The sequence below is a fragment of the Aquarana catesbeiana genome, linkage group LG10 (genome assembly GCF_042186555.1).
Source record: "Aquarana catesbeiana isolate 2022-GZ linkage group LG10, ASM4218655v1, whole genome shotgun sequence".
In the NCBI taxonomy this organism is placed as follows: domain Eukaryota; kingdom Metazoa; phylum Chordata; class Amphibia; order Anura; family Ranidae; genus Aquarana; species Aquarana catesbeiana.
The window spans coordinates 14555484-14578001 of record NC_133333.1 but is presented as its reverse complement, the minus strand read 5'-3'; the positions used below and the strand labels follow the sequence as shown (position 1 = coordinate 14578001).

The 22518-nt window shown below is 47.7% G+C and overlaps 1 protein-coding gene and 1 long non-coding RNA gene across 2 annotated transcripts in view; one reads left to right on the top strand and one right to left on the bottom strand.

The window, feature by feature from the left end:
* Positions 1–22518, bottom strand: part of LOC141110366 (uncharacterized) — a 419573-nt gene that overhangs the window by 10473 nt on the left and 386582 nt on the right. The gene's annotated exons all lie outside the window — the stretch shown is intronic.
* LOC141110365 (uncharacterized) overlaps positions 1–22518 on the top strand; it is a 50261-nt gene that overhangs the window by 9763 nt on the left and 17980 nt on the right. Inside the window, exon 3 of the mRNA XM_073601674.1 lies at positions 7530–7580. Coding sequence (XP_073457775.1) covers positions 7530–7580 — 51 coding nt within the window. The remainder of the gene's footprint in view (positions 1–7529; positions 7581–22518) is intronic.

The window sequence follows — 22518 nt, the reverse complement described above, 5'->3', positions numbered from 1 at the left end:
ATCTCTGAGAGTTTTAATTCCAAAACCCGCCCACAACTGAGGATCAGGGATTGTTCGGAAATGGGGCAACTGAGGATTCCCCCAAAGAGGCTGGACAGGTGCCCAACGCCCCGCAAGGGAAAAACCCCTTCCAGCCATCTTCCATACCGGAAGCGTTGCTCTAGTTGGAGCAGGCAGTTCCACATACGCTTTCGCCCCTCTGTACACCAGATTTTGTAGATCTTGTATAGACCCTAGCCGCGCCGCCTCCACACACACCGGAGCATTAGAACGTTTCCCCTCGAACCACCAATACGTCGTCACCAACATCGCCGCCCAGTAATAGATTCTGAAGTTGGGGAGAGCTAGCCCCCCCATCTGTGTAGGTAATTGCAATGTGGATTTGGCTAATCGTGGAATAGAACTATTCCAGATAAAAGAAATAATATATTTGTCCAGTTCCCAAAAAAAGGACGCCGGAAGCCAGATCGGGTTATTTCTGAAAAGGTAGGTAAATTTGGGTAAAAGCATCATTTTTAAAATGTTTATATGTCCCAGTAAGTTGAGAGGAAGTCCGGACCATGCATGGCACCTTTCTTTAAGGAGACGGAGCAGAGGAAGCATATTTAGGCCATATATGAATAAGCAATAAATCATAAAACAAAATAGGTGCCAAGTCTCTGATTTCTTATTGCAGCAGCGCTATGTGTCTGATTTCCAGACACATTTAAAAAAAAACAGTTGTTGAGAAGATATAGGAAAGTTCAAAAAGCTGTGGTCTGTGGGAGTGAAGAACTTCTTTCACCAAGAATAATCACCGCATGTGGGGGATGATCCCCAGTGGGATTGCACTCACCAAAAACCACTGGGGATCATCCCCCACACGCGGTGATTATTCTTGGTGAAAGAAGTTCTTCACTCCCACAGACCACAGCCTACAGCTTTTTGAACTTTCCTATATCTTCTCAACAACTGTTTTTTTTTAAATGTGTCTGGAAATCAGACACATAGCGCTGCTGCAATAAGAAATCAGAGACTTGGCACGTATTTTGTTTTATGATTTATTGCTTATTCATATATGTGTATTATTCTAAGTAGCTTCTCTGGTTTACTACATTCGATTTTGGATTGGTTCTTGGGGCAGAGTAATGTGAGGTAGAGGCGGTATATTTCCACACATTTTTGGCATATTTAGGCCATAATACTGGGTAACATTCCTGGACACCCGAACCCCAAGGTACTTAAATTCCGATACCCACGTTAGGGGCGTATTGCCTGCCGCACTAGGAGCCCCACTATCCAGAGGAAAGAGGACCGATTTGGACCAGTTAATGCGGTTCCCTGATGCGTTGCCAAATCTATCAAAAAGATCCAGGGCAGCCAGTAAGGATGGTCCCGCATCATTCAAATAAAGCAATGCATCATCTGCGTATAAGGATATTTTTTCTTCAAGTCTACCAATCTGCAGCCCCCTGACCTCCGAAGACTCTCTAACTGAAATCGCCAGAGGCTCCAATGCAAGGGCAAACAAACTGGGTGACAGTGGGCATCTCTGGCGAGTGCCTCTGTGGAGTGGGAAGGGATCAGAGATCCTATCATTGGTGCGTACCCTAGCCCTCGGTGCTCGGTATAACAACTGTAGCCATTGGAGAAAACCAGGGCCAAAACCAAATCGTTGTAGCACTCCCCAGAGATATTCCCACTCCACAGAGTCAAACGCCTTTTCAGCATCCAAAGAGGCGATCACCCTTTGTCCAGAGTTGTCATGAGTCACGGACAAGTTAAGGAAGAGGCGTCTGATATTAAAATCTGTCCCCTTACCTGGCATAAAGCCGGTCTGATCAACGTGAATCAGTGTCGATATGATTGATGACAAACGGGTGGCAAGGATTTTTGCCAACAATTTAGTATCCACGTTAAGTAGTGAAATGGGCCTGTACGACGCGCAATCCTGAGGGTCCTTACCCGGCTTAGGGATCAATACAATGATCGCCTCCTCCATTGATTCAGGCAGAGCATCTCCACCAGCGAGTTTAGAGAAAAGGGATGTGAGTTTAGGTGCGAGGAGCTCCATATTCTGACAATAAAACTCCGTAGGGAGTCCATCTACCCCTGGGGTCTTCCCTATCTGTAGATCCCCAATAGCAGTCTGGACTTCCTCTAGGGAGATAACCATATCTAGCATTGCCCTATGCTCATCAGATAATGTGGGGAATGGGATATTGTGCAAATATTCCTGCAATGGCAAAGGGCCGCCGCTGGTTCTGGAGGCATATAGATCACGGAAAAAAGAGGAGAATCTATCATTAATGTCTTCTGGTGAGGTCAACAACTCCCCCTGAGCACTTCGAACACCCGCAATATGTGTGGTTCCTACTTGGCCACGTGCTAGCCAGGCCAACAGTCTCCCATTTTTATTGCCATATTCAAATATCCTTTGCGCAGAGTACATCATAGACTTCTTAGTTTGTTCTACATTGAATAAGGAGAGTTCCCTCAGAGCCCCTTTGCCATGTTTGATAATTAGGTTCCATTGGGGATCTTACATATACCGCCTCACTCTCTCCCGCCTCTCCCTCTAACAGCTCCTGGGACCGAGCAGCCTCCCTCTGCAAGGAAGATATGCGGGATATATATTCACCCCTAACCCAGGCATTGAATGTATCCCAGAGGATCAGGGGGTCAACGGACTCTCTATTTCTCAGCCAAAAATTACATATAGCCTCCGACATTGCCTCCTAAATCCTGTCGTCCATCGCCCAAAACCTGTAAAGTTGCCACAGCCTTGGACCAGATGGTCTGTCCAAGGAGATGACAAGATTAAGGGGAGCATGGTCTGATATTCCCCTTGGGAGGTGTTTGACCTCCCTCGTCCAACAAAGCGCACCCTTGGACACATAGGCCAAATCTATACGGGATAGAGCTCTGTAGGAGGCCGAGTGGCAAGTGTATTCCCTATCTGTAGGATGGAAATGTCGCCATGCATCTGTCAGTGCGAAAGTGCTCGCCCAATTCTGCAAATCTGACGAGATGCGGACCCCCGAGTTAAGCCTATCCACCTCCTGAGAGGGCACAAGGTTGAAATCTCCAAAAATAAATACTTCTTGAGTGTGGTACCCCATGACATTTTGCATAATATCATAAAGAAGTTGAGCCCTCGCAGGAGGGGGAAGATAAAGGCCCACTAACACCAGCCATCTAGCATGTACAGTCATACGAATAATCACATATCTTCCCCCAGTGTCTGTTTTGACATCAAGAATCTGAAAAGGGAGGGACCTGCGGATCAAAAGGCTCACTCCCCTGGCATAATTTGAATAAATAGAATGGTAGTGTGCCCCAACCCAAGCCTTTTTAAGCCCAAGAATTCTGGAGCCGATCAGATATGTCTCTTGTAAAATGCATATGTGTGGTGTATATTTTTGCAAATATTTGAAAACAAGAGACCTCTTAACGGCTGAATTTAATCCTCTGACATTCCATGAAATAATGGAGGTGTCAGCCATAGGACAAATTGTAAAGGAGAAGTGTGGCGGATCCGCAAGTCCCAGCCAACCTCCTGCGTGGCTTCAAGGACAAAACCTCTATTCTATCCACCATCTGAAAATTTTGTACTATGAGAAAAGGCAGATCTAACTGCACATCTGTAAGTAGAAAATATAGAAATGAAGGGCAAAAGAGCCCCATTGTTTTAAAAGCAACTCCAATGTTAAACAAAACACATACATTTCCCCAATATCTGCAACTGCAGAAAACTCCCCCCCCCCCTCCCCCACACCCCCTCTTAAACTGGTGATGTGCAAGTACCCAAAAATCCCAACTAGTACAACCGTGGTAGGGGCGTGAACTTATGTTAGATGGTGTTGTCTAACCAGACAACAGAGGTGCTGGAAAATTATTACTTATAAAAAACATTTCTCCTGGGCTATTACAGGGGCACATATCTTAGTTACAAACCTGAGACATTAATCTCATTCTCTCCTTAGCTCAAAAAACAGCCTAGAGGACTGTGCAAGATGAACCAAAACCAAGCAATCACCTGTGAAAAATTATTGCCCTGCGCATGCCCCTGGTATTTGTAGTGCAGTGAAAGATACTACTAACAAGAGTTCAATAGTTCACTGTATTTGTTACCACCATGGCGGAATGTTGCACACTTGTCTATCAGGCATCTTTATCTCGTGGAGCTAACAGTACTCCTTGTATCTGGGACAAGTTAAAACTGCAGAAGTAGTTCTTCAAAAATGATAAATCCCACATTGTTAGAAAAATAAAAAATAATAGCCGAAAAAAGGCATACAGCTCAGTTCAAACGTAGCCGATACTCGACAGTACATCCAGGACCATTTGAGCAGCGAAAAAGTCCTTACCAGTGGATTAAGCTTCATCTGTCCCAGGAACACAGTAGAAACTTCTCAGCCGTATCATCCAGTGCAGCAGAGTTTCATGGTGGCAAAGGCATGCGCCAGGGTCTCTATCAGGTCACAGATAGTGGTAGGTGGCAGCTATCAGAACAAAAACCTCTAGTCAGTAGTAAAGTTTCCAGAACGGCCTGGAGAGGATGGAAAGATCATCCCATTTAATGTTGATGTGGTAAAGCCTCAAGCCAGGTGGCAGCATCTCGGGAAGTTGTAAAGAAGTTCACTGTCTCGCCATCCTGCACCCTCCATCTGGCCGGAAAAAGGATGCTGTATTTGATGTTCCGTGCCCGCAGCGATGCTTTGACATGATCAAATGACCTGCGTAATTTCTGTGTTTCAACAGAGTAATCCGGGAAGAAAAGCAGGTTTGCATTTTGGAACTTTACCTCTCCAACCTTGCGCGCTTCCCTTAGAACTGCATCCCGGTCTCTAAAATTAAGCATATGGAAGATCAGGGTACGGGGGTTGGAGCCAGGTGGACCAGGGACAGGAGGGATCCGGTGTGCGCGCTCCACAGTATAGAAGGGAGAGAATTGAGCAGCCGGGAGCAATGTTTTCAGCAGCTCTTCCACAAAAACCGTAGGGTTCTTCCCCTCAGCTCCTTCTGGCATGCCCACGATTTGAAGGTTGTTTCTTCGGTTCCGGTCCTCCACGTCATCCACTTTATATTCCAGAGCCCGGACTTTAGTCTGTAGCATGCGAATGGAGGCAGCATGGTCTGTGACTGTGTCCTCTGTCAGCCCCACTCGCTCCTCTACCTCCGACACGCTCGAGCGAAGCTTGTCCTGGTCCTACCGGATCAGGCTCACATCAAGCTGCACCGACTCGATTTTACTTGTCAGGGCAGCCTGGCAAGAGGCAATCGCAGCCATCACCTCCGGGAATCCAAGCTGTGATGTCTCGGTCGGGCCGTCAGCCTCCGTCTGCGACGCCATATTTGAGAGCCGCCGGGGAGAATCTGCCACGTGGGGGTCCACAATCGGGGCTGTATCCTCCGGGATTTGTGGGAAACGTAGCTTTTTCGCCCGCCACCGTGTTTTATATGGCATTCAGACTTTTGTAGATAATTTATCTCACAGAAGAGCAGCCAGGAAATAGGATATTCAAGTCATCCAGCAGAGCTCCGACTCACATGTCCTCCTAGGTTGCCATCTTGGACACGCCCCCATTGCTGCATTCTCTAACTTTGTATCAGTGTGGGGTTGATTTACTTAAACTGGAGAGTGTAAAATCTGGTGAAGCTCTGCCTAGAAACCAATCAGCTTCCAGGTTTTAATGTTGAAGCTTACAGTAGAACTATAGGAAAAACTTTCTGTTTAATTTTGGAAAGAGCAAGGGAGGGTTAAAACCCCTGTCAGATTTTCGTTCACCATCTGTGCACCAGATTTTGCACCAGTTTTAGTAAATAAAACCCCTTTGTGTGTTTTCCAGTCCATAAAAATCTTAATGCCGTGTACACACAGGCAGACTTTTCTGCATCAAAGGTCCGACGGTCTTTTTGAGGGACTTTCGACAGACTTTCTAACGAACGGACTTGCCTACACACGATCACACCAAAGTCCGACGGATTTGTACGTAATGACTAAAATAAGGAAATTCAATCCACTTTTGTCTCGATCAGTGCTTCTAGCTATAATAGGGAGTGCTGATCAGCACTTTCTGATGATGGAGAAGTCTCCCCGTTGTCAGAATACAATACCTTAACTGGATGGATTTCCCCATCCACACTGAGTACCGGTATGTAAATGAGGGTATTGAGTCATTTTCTTTCGTTTATCATGCTGGTTGAATAGAAAAACAAAAAAGCAAAAATAGAAAAAACTCATGTATGGCCAGTCTTAGAGGCACAGAAGGAAGGAAGTGAGAGGAAATTCCCCTCTTAACAGTTGTCACAGGAACAGCTGTCCCCTTTGGAAGATTTCCCCTCTATTCCTGTTCTAGAGACAACTATAACATTTTGGATTTCTGATGTGAGAGAATACAAAATCAGGTGGGATTGGATGTCTTAGGGGGGGAATTGTTGATCATAAAAACAAGGAAAAGGAGAGCCACCTTTAAAGTTTAATTCCATTAACTTTTTGCCGCTCACGTAATGTACTTTAACGTCCACATGCAACACATACACTATGTTACCAAAAGTATTGGGACACCTGCCTTTGCACGCACATGAACTTCAATGACATCCCAGTCTTAGTCCGTAGGGTTCAATATTTAGTTGGCCCACCCTTTGCAGCTATAACAGCTTCAACTCTTCTGGGAAGGCCATCCACAAGGTGTAGGAGGGTGTCTATGGGAATGTTTGACCATTCTTCCAGAAGTGCATTTGTGAGGTCAGGCACTGATGTGGACGAGAAGGCCTGGCTCGCAGTCTCTGCTCTAATTCAACCCAAAGGTGTTCTATCGGGTCAGGACTCTGTGCAGGCCAGTCAAGTTCCTCCACCCCAAACTCATCCATGTCTTTATGGACCTTGCTTTGTGCACTGGTCCAAATCATTTGGTGGAGAGGAGATTATGGTGTTGGCTTGTTTTTCAGGGTTGGGTTTGGCCCCTTAGTCCCAGTGAAGGGAACTCTTAAGGCATCAGCATACCAAGACATTTTGGACAATTTCATCCTTCCAACTTTGTGGGAACAGTTTGGGGACGGCCCCTTCCTGTTCCAACATGACTGCCCACCTGTGCACAAAGCAAGGTCCATAAAGACATGGATGAGCGAGTTTAGGGTGGAGGAACTTGACTGGCCTGCACATAGTCCTGACCTCAACCTGATAGAACACCTTAGGGATGAATTAGATTGGAGACTGCAAGCCAAGCCTTCTCATCCAGCCTGACCTCACAAACGCGCTTCTGGAAGAATGGTCAAACATTCCCATAGACACACTCCTAAACCTTGTGGACAGCCTTCCCAGAAGAGGTGAAGCTGTTATAGCTGCAAAGGGTGGGCCAACTCAATACAATATTGAACCCTACGGACTAAGACTGGGATGCCATGAAGATTCATGTGCGTGTAGAGGCACCAATACTTGTACCAATATATATTTTATATATATATATATATATATATATATATATATATATATATATATATATTTAATAACAATATAATACTAATATGTAATCTTCTCTTTATAGAATGCCCAACATGGAAAGAGAAGGTCTGAGCATTCCCCAACAGGACACCGGGTAGATATAAAGCATATACTTCTGAAAGATCAAAAACTAAGTGTGAATTTTTTTATCCAATGTTATAAACTGTGGAGATGACGTCTGATTTTCTTAGAAAAATGCAATAGGCAGATCTGATATAGTCATCCTTTGGCTTCAATACCTTCTGAGTAGGGATGAGCAGAACACCCCCCTGTTCGGTTCGCACCGGAACATGCGAACAGGCAATAAATTCATTCGAACACCCGAACACCGTTAAAGTCTATGGGACACGAACATGAATAATCAAAAGTGCTAATTTTAAAGGCTTATATGCAAGTTATTGTCATAAAAAGTGTTTGGGGACCCGGGTCCTGCCCCAGGGGACTAGTATCAATGCAAAAAAAAGTTTTAAAAACGGCCGTTTTTTCGGGAGCAGTGATTTTAATAATGCTTAAAGTCAAACAATAAAAGTGTAATATTCCTTTAAATTTCGTACCTGGGGGGTGTCTATAGTATGCCTGTAAAGGGGCGCATGTTTCCCGTGTTTAGAACAGTCTGACAGCAAAATGACATTTCAAAGGAAAAAAAGTCATTTAAAACTACTCGCGGCTATTAATGAATTGCCGGTCCGACAATACACATAAAAGTTCATTGATAAAAACGGCATGGGAATTCCCCACAGGGGAACCCCGAACCAAAGTTAAAAAAAAAATGACGTGGGGGGTCCCCCTAAATTCCATACCAAGCCCTTCAGGTCTGGTATGGATATTAAGGGGAACCCCGGCCAAAATTTTTTTTTTAAATGCGTGGGGTCCCCCTCAAAATCTATACCAGACCATTCAGGTCTGGTATGGATTTTAAGGGGAACCCCGTGCCAAAATATAAAAAAAAATGGCGTGGGGTACCACCAAAAATCCATACCAGACCCTTATCCGAGCACGCAACCTGGCAGGCCGCAGGAAAAGAGGGGGGGACGAGAGAGCGCCCCCCCTCCTGAACCATACCAGGCCACATGCCCTCAACATTGGGAGGGTGCTTTGGGCCCCCCAAAACACCTTGTCCCCATGTTGATGGGGACAAGGGCCTCATCCCCACAACCCTTGCCCAGTGGTTGTGGGGGTCTGCGGGTGGGGGGCTTATTGGAATCTGGAAGCCCCCTTTAACAAAGGGAACCCCAGATCCCGGCCCTCCCCCCTGTTTGAAATGGTAAGGGGGTACAAAAGTACCCCTACCATTTCACAAAAAAAATGTCAAAAATTTTAAAAATGACAAGAGACAGTTTTTGACAATTCCTTTATTTAAATGCTTCTTCTTTCTTCTATCTTCTTTCTTCTGTCTTCTATCTTCCTTCGGTTTCTTCCTCCATCTTCTTCTGGTTCTTCTGGTTCTTCTGGTTCTTCTGGTTCTTCTTGTTCTTCTGGTTCTTCATCCGGTCTTCTCGTCCGGCATCTTTCTCAGCGGCGCCTTCTTCACTTCATCTTCTTTCCTCGGGCCACTACGCATCCACGATTGGACGGGAGGCTCCCGCTGTGTGACGCTTCTCCTCTTCTGACAGTTCTTAAATAATGGAGGGCGGGTGACCCCGCCCCCTCTGACGTCACGGGGTGGGTGACCCCGTCCCCCCCTCTGATGCACGAGGACTTCCCTGTGGCATTCCCCGTCAGAGGGGGGCGGGCTCACCCACCCTCCGTTATTTAAGAACCGTCAGAAGAGGAGAAGTGTCACACATCGGGAGCCTCCCATCCAATCGTGGATGCGGAGCGGCCCGAGGAAAGAAGATGAAGTGAAGAAGGCGCCGCTGAGGAAGATGCCGGACGAGAAGACCGGATGAAGAACCAGAAGAACAAGAAGAACCAGAAGAACAAGAAGATGGAAGAAGAAACCAAAGGAAGATCGAAGAAAGAAGATAGAAGAAAGAAGAAGCATTTAAATAAAGGAATTGTCAAAAACTGTCTCTTGTCATTTGTAACATTTTTGACATTTTTTTTGTGAAATGGTAGGGGTACAAGTACCCCCTTACCATTTCACACAGGGGGGAGGGCCGGGATCTGGGGGTCCCCTTGTTAAAGGGGGCTTCCAGACTCCGATAAGCCCCCCGCCCGCAGACCCCCACAACCACTGGGCAAGGGTTGTGGGGATGAGGCCTCTGTCCCCATCAACATGGGGACAAGGTGTTTTGGGGGGCTACCCCCAAAGCACCCTCCCAATGTTGAGGGCATGTGGCCTGGTACGGTTCAGGAGGGGGGGCGCTCTATCGTCCCCCCTCTTTTCCTGCGGCCTGCCAGGTTGTGTGCTCGGATAAGGGTCTGGTATGTATTTTTGGGGGTACCCCACGCTATTTTTTAAAAAATTTTGGCGCGGGGTTCCCCTTAAAATCTATACCAGACCTGAAAGGTCTGGTATAGATCTTGAGGGGGACCCTACGCCATTTTTTTAAAAAATTTTGGCCGGTGTTCCTCCTAATATCCATACCAGACCTGAAGGGCCTGGTATGGAATTTAGGGGGACCCTCCACGTCATTTTTTTAAAAATTTTGGTTCAGGGTTCCCCTGTGGGGAATTCCCATGCCGTTTTTATCAATGAACTTTTATGTGTATTGTCGGACCGGCAATTCATTAATAGCCGCGAGTAGTTTTAAATGGCTTTTTTTCCTTTGAAATGTCATTTTGCTGTCAGACTGTTCTAAACATGGGAAACATGCGCCCCTTTACAGGCATACTATAGACACCCCCCAGCTACGAAATTTAAAGGAATATTACACTTTTATTGTTTGACTTTAAGCATTATTAAATCACTGCTCCCGAAAAAACGGCTGTTTTTAAAACTTTTTTTTGCATTGATCCATGTCCCCTGGGGCAGGACCCGGGTCCCCAAACACTTTTTATGACAATAACTTGAATATAAGCCTTTAAAATTAGCACTATTGATTTCTCCCATAGACTTTTAAAGGGTGTTCCGCGGCTTTCGAATTTGCCAGAAACACCCCAAATTGTTCACTGTTCGGCGAACTGGCGAACAGCCGATGTTCGAGTCGAACATGAGTTAGACTCGAACTCGAAGCTCATCCCTACTTCTGAGTCGCTTTAATTAAAGTGCTTGTAAACCCTTCCATATACCCAGTGAAGTGACTGGCCTCGGGTGATACACAGGGATAAAACAAATCCTCCTACATAAGTTGTACCTGATTATCTGCAGTCTTCTCTTCTCTACATCACTTTTAAGTACAGAATTTATAAAGCGTGTCTGAGCTATCAGAAAGCAGGAAGCTGAAGTAACACTCTGCAGAGCTCGGTGAGAGCTGATTGGTGGCAGGGCCGATCCTAGGGTCGCAGACGCCTGGGTACAGAAATATTTCTGGAGCCCCCACGTGGGCGTGGTCATCTTACCAACTCCTCCCCTTTACAAATGTTTCTATAGCAATGACTCAAACACAGAGATGCTCCCCTGAAAAGTCTTCGTTACCCTAGGATCCTCCCATGATCTCTTAACAATAAAGCAAATACAGGAAGAGCGTACACTAATGAAACCTGGAGGGGAGTCTCTCTGATGCACACAGAGATGGCTTCTGTTAGAGAGAGCCCCCAGACATAGTACAGGAGATGGTCAGAGACTGTAGACCTGATACAAGAGATGGTCATAGACTGCAGACATGATACAAGAGATGGTCAGAGACTGCAGACATAGTACAGGAGATGGTCAGAGACTGCAGACATACTACAGGAGACGGTCAGAGACTGCAGACATGTTACAAGAAATGGTCAGAGACTGCAGACATAGTACAAGAGATGGTCAGAGACTGTAGACATGATACAAGAGATGGTCAGAGACTGAAGACATGATACAAGAGATGGTCATAGACTGCAGACATGATACAAGAGATGGTCAGAGACTGCAGACATAGTACAGGAGATGGTCAGAGACTGCAGACATGTTACAAGAAATGGTCAGAGACTGCAGACATAGTACAAGAGATGGTCAGAGACTGCAGACATGACACAAGAGATGGTCAGAGACTGCAGACATGTTACAAGAGATGATCAGAGACTGCAGACATAGTAAAAGAGATGGTCAGAGACTGGAGAAATAATACAGGAATTGGTCAGAGACTGCAGACATGACACAAGAGATGGTCAGAGACTGCAGACATGTTACAAGAGATGGTCAGAGACTGCAGACATGTTACAAGAGATGGTCAGAGACTGCAGACATACTAGAGGAGACAGTCAGAGACTGGAGATATAATACAGGAATTGGTCAGAGACTGCAGACATTATCCAAGAGATGATCAGAGACTGCAGACATGTTACAAGAGATGATCAGAGACTGCAGACATGTTACAAGAGATGATCAGAGACTGCAGACATGTTACAAGAGATGGTCAGAGACTGCAGACATGTTACAAGAGATGGTCAGAGACTGCAGACATAGTACAGGAGATGGTCAGAGACTGCAGACATACTAGAGGAGACAGTCAGAGACTGGAGATATAATACAGGAATTGGTCAGAGACTGCAGACATTATCCAAGAGATGATCAGAGACTGCAGACATAATACAAGATTTGGCCAGAGACTGCAGACATGCTACAGGAGATGGTCAGAGACTGGTCAGACTACAGACATAGTACAGGAGATGGTCAGAGAATACGAACATATTACAGGAGATGGTCAGAGACTGCAGACATACTACAGGAGACAGTCAGAGACTGCAGACATAATACAGGAGAAGGTCAGAGACTCCAGACATGTTACAAGAGATGGTCAGAGACTGCAGACATATTAAAGAAGATGGTCAGAGACTGCAGACATGTTACAAGAGATGGTCAGAGACTGCAGACATAGTACAGGAGATGGTCAGAGACTGCAGTTCTTATGAACGTTAGTAGATAATGGCCGATCAGCCCTCTCACCTGACCCAGCGATACAGCAACAACGGTTCCTCTGATCAGGGAGCAGCTCACTCTGAATTGCCCGTGGCGACTCCGTTGGGTAGAGCCCAGATCTGTATTCTGGCAATGACTCCATTCCTTTCTCCACCAGGGATGGTGCCAGGCTGTGTGGCTTTTCCTCATGTGGCGCAGGGCAGCGGGGTTCTCTCTCTGATGATGTTCCCTCAGCACTGTCCTCTCCCTCTGGAGTCCTGGGTGCACTTCCCTGAAAGCTTTTACGGGCTCCTGGCTCTCTCTCTCCCATTCAGCTGATCATGCTGTGTGGGCTGCAGTTTCTGTGTTACAGTGGGGCTGCCAGTCCTCGGGACTACATATCCCACAATCCTCTTCTTTGCTCCTTTTTTTTCTTCCCTGGCCGATATGAAGGCAGGGGAAGAAACATAGTGCGCCACTCACTCGTACAGCAGCGCGCAAGGAGGAGAGGGAGAGGGGAAATAAGAGCCCGCGGCTGCAGTGGCGTCACTAGGCTTGGTGTCACCCAGTGCGGTAAAACATGGTGTCACCCCCTCCACCAACTATAGTCGCCCCTCAGTACAGACCCCTCTCCACTAGGGATGAGCCGAACACCCCCCGGTTCGGTTCGCACCAGAACCCGCGAACGGACCGAAAGTTCGCACGAACGTTAGAACCCCATTGACGTCTATGGGACTCGAACGTTCGAAATCAAAAGTGCTCATTTTAAAGGCTAATTTGCATGGTATTGTCCTAAAAAGGGTTTGGGGACCCGGGTCCTACCCCAGGGGACATGTATCAATGCAAAAAAAACTTTTAAAAACGGCCGTTTTTTCGGGAGCAGTGATTTTAATGATGCTTAAAGTAAAAAAAAAAAAGTGAAATATTCCTTTAAATATCGTACCTGGGGGGTGTCTATAGTATGCCTGTAAAGTGACGCGTGTTTCCCATGTTTAGAACAGTCCCTGCACCAAATGTCATTTTTAAAGGAAAAAATCTCATTTAAAACTGCTTGCGGGTTTAATGTCATGTCGGGTCATGGCAATATGGATGAAAATCAGTGAGACAAACGGCATGGGTACCCCCCAGTCCATTACCAGGCCCTTTGGGTCTTGTATGGATATTAAGGGGAACCCCGCACCCAAATTAAAATAAGGAAAGGTGTGGGGCCACCAGGCCCTATATACTCTGAACAGCAGTATACAGGCGGTGCAAACAAGACAGGGACTGTAGGTTTGTTGTTAAGTAGAATCTGTTTGTAATTTTGAACATTTTTAACGTGTTTAGCTCCAGCCAAAAAATCTTTTCTAAGCTTTTTGGAAAACATAGGGAAGGGTTATCACCCCTGTGACATTTGTTTTGCTGTCTTTCCTCCTCTTCAGAAGATTTCACCTCACTTTTTTGTCCCAATGAAAAATGTTTTTTGAAAATTTGGGTTTTTTTGTGGAACAAGGATTGGAAAGCATCAGTGGAAAGGAGAAATTGTTTTCCCATATTAACTCTTACAGGAGAGAATTTCCCTTCCTAGGGGTAGATTTCATCTCACTTCCTGTTGTCTCCTTCCGTTTGCAAGTAGGAGTCGTTTGTAAGTTAGATGTTTGAAAGTAGGGTCCTGCCCTATATACTCAGCAGAAATTTGGGCCTTAGGTGTTGCTGTGGCCACAACACTGTAAGCCCTCACAGGGCCCTGCTGTGAAATATTAGATCAAGAATTGTAATTACATGCCCCTGTTGAACAGGAGCTGAAAAATTAGGCCTTAGGCACTGGTGCTGGTGCCACAACACTGCAACCCCTCACAGACACTCTAGTTGGAACGCAGGAACGAGCCCTGCTGCAAATTATTGCTTCAAAAATTGTAATTACACGCCCCTGTTAGACAGGGGCAGAAAAATTGGGCCTTAGGCACTGGTGCTGGTGCCACAACACTGCAACCCCTCACAGACACTCTAGTTGGAACGCAGGAACGAGCCCTGCTGCAAAGTATTGCATCAAAAATTGTAATTACACGCCCCTGTTAGACAGGGGCAGAAAAATTGGGCCTTAGGCACTGGTGCTGGTGCCACAACACTGCAACCCCTCACAGACACTCTAGTTGGAACGCAGGAACGAGCCCTGCTGCAAAGTATTGCATCAAAAATTGTAATTACACGCCCCTGTTAGACAGGGGCAGAAAAATTGGGCCCTAGGCACTGGTGCTGGTGCCACAACACTGCAACCCCTCACAGACACTCTAGTTGGAATGCAGGAACGAGCCCTGCTGCAAAGTATTACATCAAAAATTGTAATTACACGCCCCTGTTAAACAGGGGCTGAAAAATTGTGCCTTAGGCACTGGTGGTGGCGCCCAGAACCAAAAATGTTCTTACAAGCTATCAGCGTGATGATTGAGGAGGAAGAGGATAATTACTCAGGGATAGTCACTCAGCATCAGCATAGGCAGTCTTTGAAGGGATCTGAGATTTCAAAAAAAATTATTCGGTTACATCAGCATCAGGTGCTTGGTAGCTGGTGGTGATCCAAGACTCATTCATTTTTATGAAGGTCAGCCGATCGACCGAGTCGGTGGACAGACGCACCCTGTGATCGGTTACCACGCCTCCAGCAGCACTGAATGTGCGTTCCGAAAGAACGCTGGATGCAGGACAGGCCAGTAGCTCAATTGCATACTGTGCAAGCTCTGGCCAGTGATCCATCCTCAAGACCCAGTAACCCAGAGGATTTTCGGTGGGAAAGGTGTCCAAGTCTGATCTTGCCCCTAGGTATTCCTGCACCATGTAAAACAGACGCTGGCGATGGTTGCTGGAACCGATCATACCTTGGGGCTGCGGACCAAAAAATTGTCTGAACGCATCGGTCAGACGGCCACCTTCTCCACCGCTCCTTCTTTGACTGACCGAAGCCTCAGCAACACGTTGTCCAGAAACAGGAGTTTGTAACCTCCCAGTCTCTGGGAACGCGTTGCACAGACCTTTCTGCAAGGCCTCCCGAAGATGTTTCATCCTCTGCTCCCTCTGCGATGGCAAGATAAGGTCCGCAACCTTACCCTTGTAACGTGGATCAAGGAGGGTTGCCAGCCAGTATTGGTCCTTCTCCTTGATACCACGAATACGAGGATCCTTACGCAGGCTTTGCAGGATCAGGGAGGCCATGCAGCGTAGGTTTGCTGAGGCATTCGGTCCGGAGTCCTCTGGGTCACTAAGAACGACATGGTCCGCAGCCACCTCCTCCCAGCCACGTACAAGTCCATGTGTTTCTTGGGACTGATCCCTTAAAGACTGCTGCTGATGCTGAGTGCCAGGCTCCACCTCCATACTGACACAATCTTCCTCCTCCTCCTCTTCCTCCTCGTCCTCTTCCTGTGTGATCGGCGGGCACGCAGGAACACTGTCTGGATAAAGGGGGCCTTGAGAGCTAAGGAAGTCCTCCTCTTCCTGCCTCTGTTCTGCCTCAAGTGCCCTGTCCATTATTCCACGCAGCGTGTGCTCCAACAGGTGGACAAGGGGGACAGTGTCACTGATGCATGCACTGTCACTGCTCACCATCCTCGTGGCCTCCTCGAATGGTGACAGGACAGTGCATGCATCCCTGATCATGGCCCACTGGCGTGGGGAAAAAAAACCAAGCTCCCCTGACCCTGTCCTGGTGCCATAGTCGCACAGGTACTCATTGATGGCCCTCTGCTGCGTGTGCAGCCGCTGCAGCATGGCCAACGTTGAGTTCCACCTGGTGGGCATGTCACAGATTAGGCGGTTCTTGGGCAGGTTAAACTCCTTTTGGAGGTCCGTCAGCCGAGCACTGGCATTATATGACCGGCGGAAATGCACACAGACTTTCCTGGCCTGCCTCAGGACATCCTGTAAGCCCGGGTACCTGCCCAAGAACCGCTGCACCACCAAGTTAAGGACGTGAGCCAAACAGGGCACATGGGTCATTTGTCCCTGTCGGAGGGCAGAGAGGAGGTTGGTGCCATTGTCGCAAACCACCATTCCTGCCTTAAGTTGGCGTGGCGTCAACCACCTCTGAACCTGCCCCTGCAGAGCTGACAGAACCTCTGCCCCAGTGTGGCTCCTGTCCCCCAAGCACACCAGCTCAAGCACCGCATGGCATCTTTTGGCCTGCGTACTTGCGTAGCCCCTTGAACGCCTACGGAGCACCGCTGGTTCCGAGGAAGAGGCCATGGAGGAAGAAGAAGAGGAGGGGGTGGAGGAGAGAGGTGTGTCACAATCAGCATTTTGGAGGCGTGGTGGCAGAACAACCTCCAACACTACTGCACCTTGTCCTGCATCCTTCCCAGCTGCCAGCAGAGTCACCCAATGCGCCGTGAAACTTAGGTAACGTCCCTGTCCATGCCTGCTGGACCATGAGTCAGCGGTAATATGCACCTTACCGCTGACCGCCCTGTCCAGCGAGGCATGGACATTGCCTTCCACATGCCGGTAGAGAGCCGGAATCGCCTTCCGTGAGAAAAAGTGGCGTTTGGGTACCTGCCACTGAGGAACCGCACATTCCACAAACTCACGGAAGGGGGCAGAGTCTACCAACTGAAAAGGCAGCAGTTGAAGTGCTAGCAATTTTGCCAAGCTAGCATTCAACCGCTGGGCATGTGGATGGCTGGGAGCAAACTTCTTTCGGCGGTGCAGCAGCTGGGGCAGGGAAATTTGCCTGGTACAATCTGACGTCGGTGTACCAAAAGCAGATTGCCCACAAGTACTTGGCTGTGACACACCTAATTCTACACCTTCATTCCTCTCACTGCAGGTCTCAGAGAGGACTGAAGGTCTAGTGGGGTTGGAAATCTCAGCTGATGAGGAGCAAGGAGAGATCCTCTTTGTTCTTTGGTGTGGGTCTTTTAGATACGCTTGCCAACGAACTGCATGGCAGGTCAACATATGTCTGGTCAAGCATGTGGTACCCAAGCGGGAGATATTTTGGCCACGCGAGATACGCTTGAGACATATGTTGCAAATAGCAGCGGTGCGATCTGATGCACTCGTCTCAAAAAAGGCCCACACCAAAGAACTTTTTGAATAACGCGCAGAGACTGCAGCGCCCTGCACATGTGGAGCTTTGGGGTGTGATGCAGTCAATGTGTTGCCCTTAGGCTGGCCCCTGGAGGGCATCCTGCCTCGTTGGTGATGTGCTGCCGCCTCCTCCTCCTCCTCCTCCTCCTCCTCCTCCTCCTCCTCCTCCTCCTCTCTCCTATCAGGCACCCACGTTGAGTCAGTGACCTCATCATCCCCTCCCTCCTCATCACTGGAGCAAACCTGGCAGTATGCTGCAGCAGGGGGAGCATGACTGCCAGATTGCTGTCCTTCTTGGGCACCCCCTCTGTCCGCGCTCATGTTACTGCCTTCATCGAGCTCAGTATCGTCATCAGAGCCTTCCAAACGCTGGGCATCCTCCTGGAGCATGTACCCAACACTGTGGTCAAACAGTTCGAGGGAATCCTCATGAGGACATGGTGGAGCTAGGGAAGGAGTCACTGATGACATTGAGCTGAGGGAAGAGGCCGCTGCTTTGCCAGACAAAGCACCCTGGGCATGGGTGAGAGAGGATGAGGAGGATGAGGACGGCTTGGTCATCCACTCGACCAAGTCTTCCGCATGTTGCGGCTCAACATGGCCAGCTGCCGAAAAAAAGGCCAAGCGTGTCCCATGGCCACGTGCTGATGAGGATGCACCGTCTCCACGACCAGCACTAGACACAGAGCCTGCTTGCCCTCTCTTATTGGCTTGTGACTGTCTGCCTCTCCTTCTTGGCCTTCCAGACATACTAATGGCCTGTAGCTGCACTAAGCTGGGATAGAACACCTGTAATTTTCTTCAAGTAGCTTTATATACTGTAACCAGACAAGCCTGCCTGTCAGTAGGAAGATAACAGGAACGGATCTAGCTGAACACTGTGAGCAGGACGCACTGTACTAAATGTAAATAGTCTAGCTGCCTGACCGTGGTACTAATAGGATCAAATAGAACACCTGTAATTTTCTTCAGGTAGCTTTATATACTGTAACCAGACAAGCCTGCCTGTCAGTAGGAAGATAACAGGAACGGATCTAGCTGTACACTGTGAGCAGGACGCACTGTACTAAATGTAAATAGTCTAGCTGCCTGACCGTGGTACTAATAGGATCAAATAGAACACCTGTAATTTTCTTCAGGTAGCTTTATATACTGTAACCAGACAAGCCTGCCTGTCAGTAGGAAGATAACAGGAACGGATCTAGCTGTACACTGTGAGCAGGACGCACTGTACTAAATGTAAATAGTCTAGCTGCCTGACCGTGGTACTAATAGGATCAAATAGAACACCTGTAATTTTCTTCAGGTAGCTTTATATACTGTAACCAGACAAGCCTGCCTGTCAGTAGGAAGATAACAGGAACGGATCTAGCTGAACACTGTGAGCAGGACGCACTGTACTAAATGTAAATAGTCTAGCTGCCTGACCGTGGTACTAATAGGATCAAATAGAACACCTGTAATTTTCTTCAGGTAGCTTTATATACTGTAACCAGACAAGCCTGCCGGTCAGTAGGAATTTAACAGGAACGGATCTAGCTGAACACTGTGAGCAGGACGCACTGCACTAAATGTAAATAGCAGGAACGGATCTAGCTGAACACTGTGAGCAGGACGCACTGCACTAAATGTAAATAGTCTAGAAGATAACAGGAACGGATCTAGCTGAACACTGTGAGCAGGACGCACTGCATTAAATGTAAATAGTCTAGATAGAAGATAACAGGAACGGATCTAGCTAAACTGAATACAGTGTATATATATATATGCAACACCTGGGATGCATATATATACACAATACACTGTAAGTGCAGCTAACTGACTGACTGTTCTGCCTAATCTATCTAACTCAAATCAAATGACACTGTCTCTCTCTCTCTCTATCTCTCAGCACACCGGAACACACACTACACAGGGCCGCCGTGCAGGCGGCCTTATATAGTGTGGGGTGTGTACTAAATGCCCTGAGCCGTAATTGGCCAAAGCCACCCTGGCTTTGGCCAATTACAGCTCTCTCTACTGACAGCGCTGTGATTGGCCAAGCATGCGGGTCATAGTGCATGCTTGGCCAATCATCAGCCAGCAATGCACTGCGATGCCGCAGTGAATTATGGGCCGTGACGCGCCACACGAATTTAGCGCGAACGGCCCATAACGTTCGCAATTCGGCGAACGATCGAACAGCCGATGTTCGAGTCGAACATGGGTTCGACTCGAACACGAAGCTCATCCCTACTCTCCACTAAGTGCAGACCTGCACTAAGTATAAACCCCTCTCTCAGTACAGACCTCCCATCAGTATAGACCCCCCTCAGGACAAACCACCCCCTCCATGAGTACAGACCCCCCAGAACAAACCACCCCCCTCCATTAGTACAGACCCCCCAGACCAAACCACCCCCCTCCATTAGTACAGACCCCCCAGAACAAACCACCCCTCCTCCATTAGTACAGACCCCCCAGAACAAACCACCCCCTTCCATTAGTACAGACCCCCCCAGAACAAACCACCCCCCCTCCATTAATACAGACCCCCCAGAACAAACCACCCCCCTCTATTAGTACAGACCCCCCAGGACAAACCACCCCCTCCATTAGTACAGACCCCCAGAACAAACCACCCCCCCTCCATTAGTACAGACCCCCCCAGAACAAACCACCCCCCTGCATTAGTACAGACCCCCTCTCCATAGTACAGACCCCCCGGACAAACCACCCCCCCTCTATTAGTACAGACCCCCAGAACAAACCACCCCCCCTGCATTAGTACAGCCCCCCCCAGGACAAACCACCCCCCTACATTACTATAGACCCCAGGACAAACCACCCCCCTACATTAGTATAGACCCCAGGACGAAACCACCCCCCACTACTATAGACCCCCCAGGACAAACCACCCCCCTACATTAGTATAGACCCCCAGGACAAACCACCCCCACTACATTAGTATAGACCCCCAAGACAAACCTCCCCCCTACATTAGTATAGACCCCCCAAGACAAACCACCCCCCTACATTAGTATAGACCCCCCAGGACGAAACCACCCTCCCTACATTAGTATAGACCCCCAGGATGAAACCACCCCCCCTACATTAGTATAGACCCCCCCAGGACGAAGCCATCCCCCTACATTAGTATAGACCCCCCAGGACAAACCACCCCCCATACATTAGTATAGACCCCCCAGGACGAAGCCACCCCCCCTACATTAGTATAGACCCCCCAGGACAAACCACCCCCCCTACATTAGTATAGACCCCCCAGGACAAACCACCCCCCCTACATTACTATAGACCCCCCAGGACAAACCCCTCCCCCTACATTAGTATAGACCCCCCCAGGACAAACCACCCCCTACATTAGTATAGACCCCCAGGACGAAACCACCCCCCTACATTAGTATAGACCCCCCAGGACGAAACCACCCCCCCTACATTAGTATAGGCCCCCCCAGGACGAAACCACTCCCCCTACATTAGGTTAATTTAAAACACCCGGGGGGCAGCTGGAGAGGAGAGGACAGTGTGCAGCCGCGCCGCCCGGGTGGAGCATGTCAGGCTTGGGCACTCGGCAGGTCGAGGCGGCGACCAGCAGAGAGAGCCGCCTACAGACAAGGAAGAGGAGGAGGGAGGGGAGCACTCTGGCGCTTCAACGCCCCCACCTCTGTGGTGCCAGGATCGGCCCTGATTGGTGGGAAGCCCCCCCCCACCTCCTCGCCTCCTCGCCTCCTTTCACACAGCACACAGGAACAGAGCTAAACCACTCAATCACAGGCTGTGTGATGGAGCTCCCTCCCTTGCCATCTTTCTATCTCTTGGCATCAGAAAAACTTGTCAAAAGTGATTCATGCTGATAGCAAAGGAAGGAGGCAGCAGACACAAATGACACTTAGTGCTCCAGATTGAGACAAATACACACTATAAGGGGGATGTGCTTTGTTCATATTTCATGTCTGAGGGTTTATGGACAATCCGGAAAAGAAACACAGACAGCAATATAAAAGTTGACAGAGATTTGTTTTTGCTACTTTAATAAAAAAAAAAAAAAAAAAGAAGAAGAGGAGGATTTGCATTTTTGTCATTGTCCCTCTTGCAGATTTTTTCTTGCTTCCTATTTGGTGAAACTGTTGGCAGCAAAAAGTGAGCAGAAATCTCTCTAACAGACCCGCAGATAGCAGAAAAAAAAACATGGCTTCTTATTCTTCTCCACTAAAACTGAAAAAAAAAAGTTGGATATACCAGGGGTCTTCACAAATTCTATGCACTTTTTTTTTTACCTAATAGAAATTTTAAAAGAAGTGCAGAAACTTTTTGAAGACCCCTCGTACATTTTGGTGTCAATTTATATAGAATTTGCTGTGCGGATGCCCAACATTCAAACAGCCATTGCAAAAAAACATGGTAATGTATCTAATATGTTTATTTCCTATGATCGTCAGCTCCATCTAATGGCTATAATACGGTAGTTTCCTGGGAAAAAAAAAAAAACGCAATCAGGATAATGCCACATTATGGCCATTAGATGGAGCTGACGATTATAGGAAATACATGTATTAGACACATTACAGGAAGTTTTTTTTTTTTATTTTTTTGAGATGGCTGCGTAAATGTTGAGGCATTTGCACAGCAAATGTTTTCTATACTCCTTTAAAGAGTAACTCCTCTTTTACTTAGCAAAAACACTCCCCTCTGGGTGAGCTATGTACATTGCAGAGATTTTTAACTAACTTTGTTGCAGATTCCTGCCATATGTTATTCTGAAGGAATAGCTGTTTGCTTTTCTGTGTCCATGTGCACAGTGAACTTGTATAGGAGTGATTTTATCATTATCAATCAGCTGCTGCACCTGCAGGGCTCTAATGAGGAAAGTGTCAGAGTCTGCATCTCTTTAGACGTGTGTTTTCCCTTGGGGAGTTTCTCACCAAAAATGACATTGTGTTGCAGGGGATGCCCAAAATCTGACTTGTATCTTAATGCAGACTTCTAGGAAAAATCAGTGAGCCAATCACACAAGCAGGAAATTATGTTTCTGGGGGGGCGTTCTGTATACCGT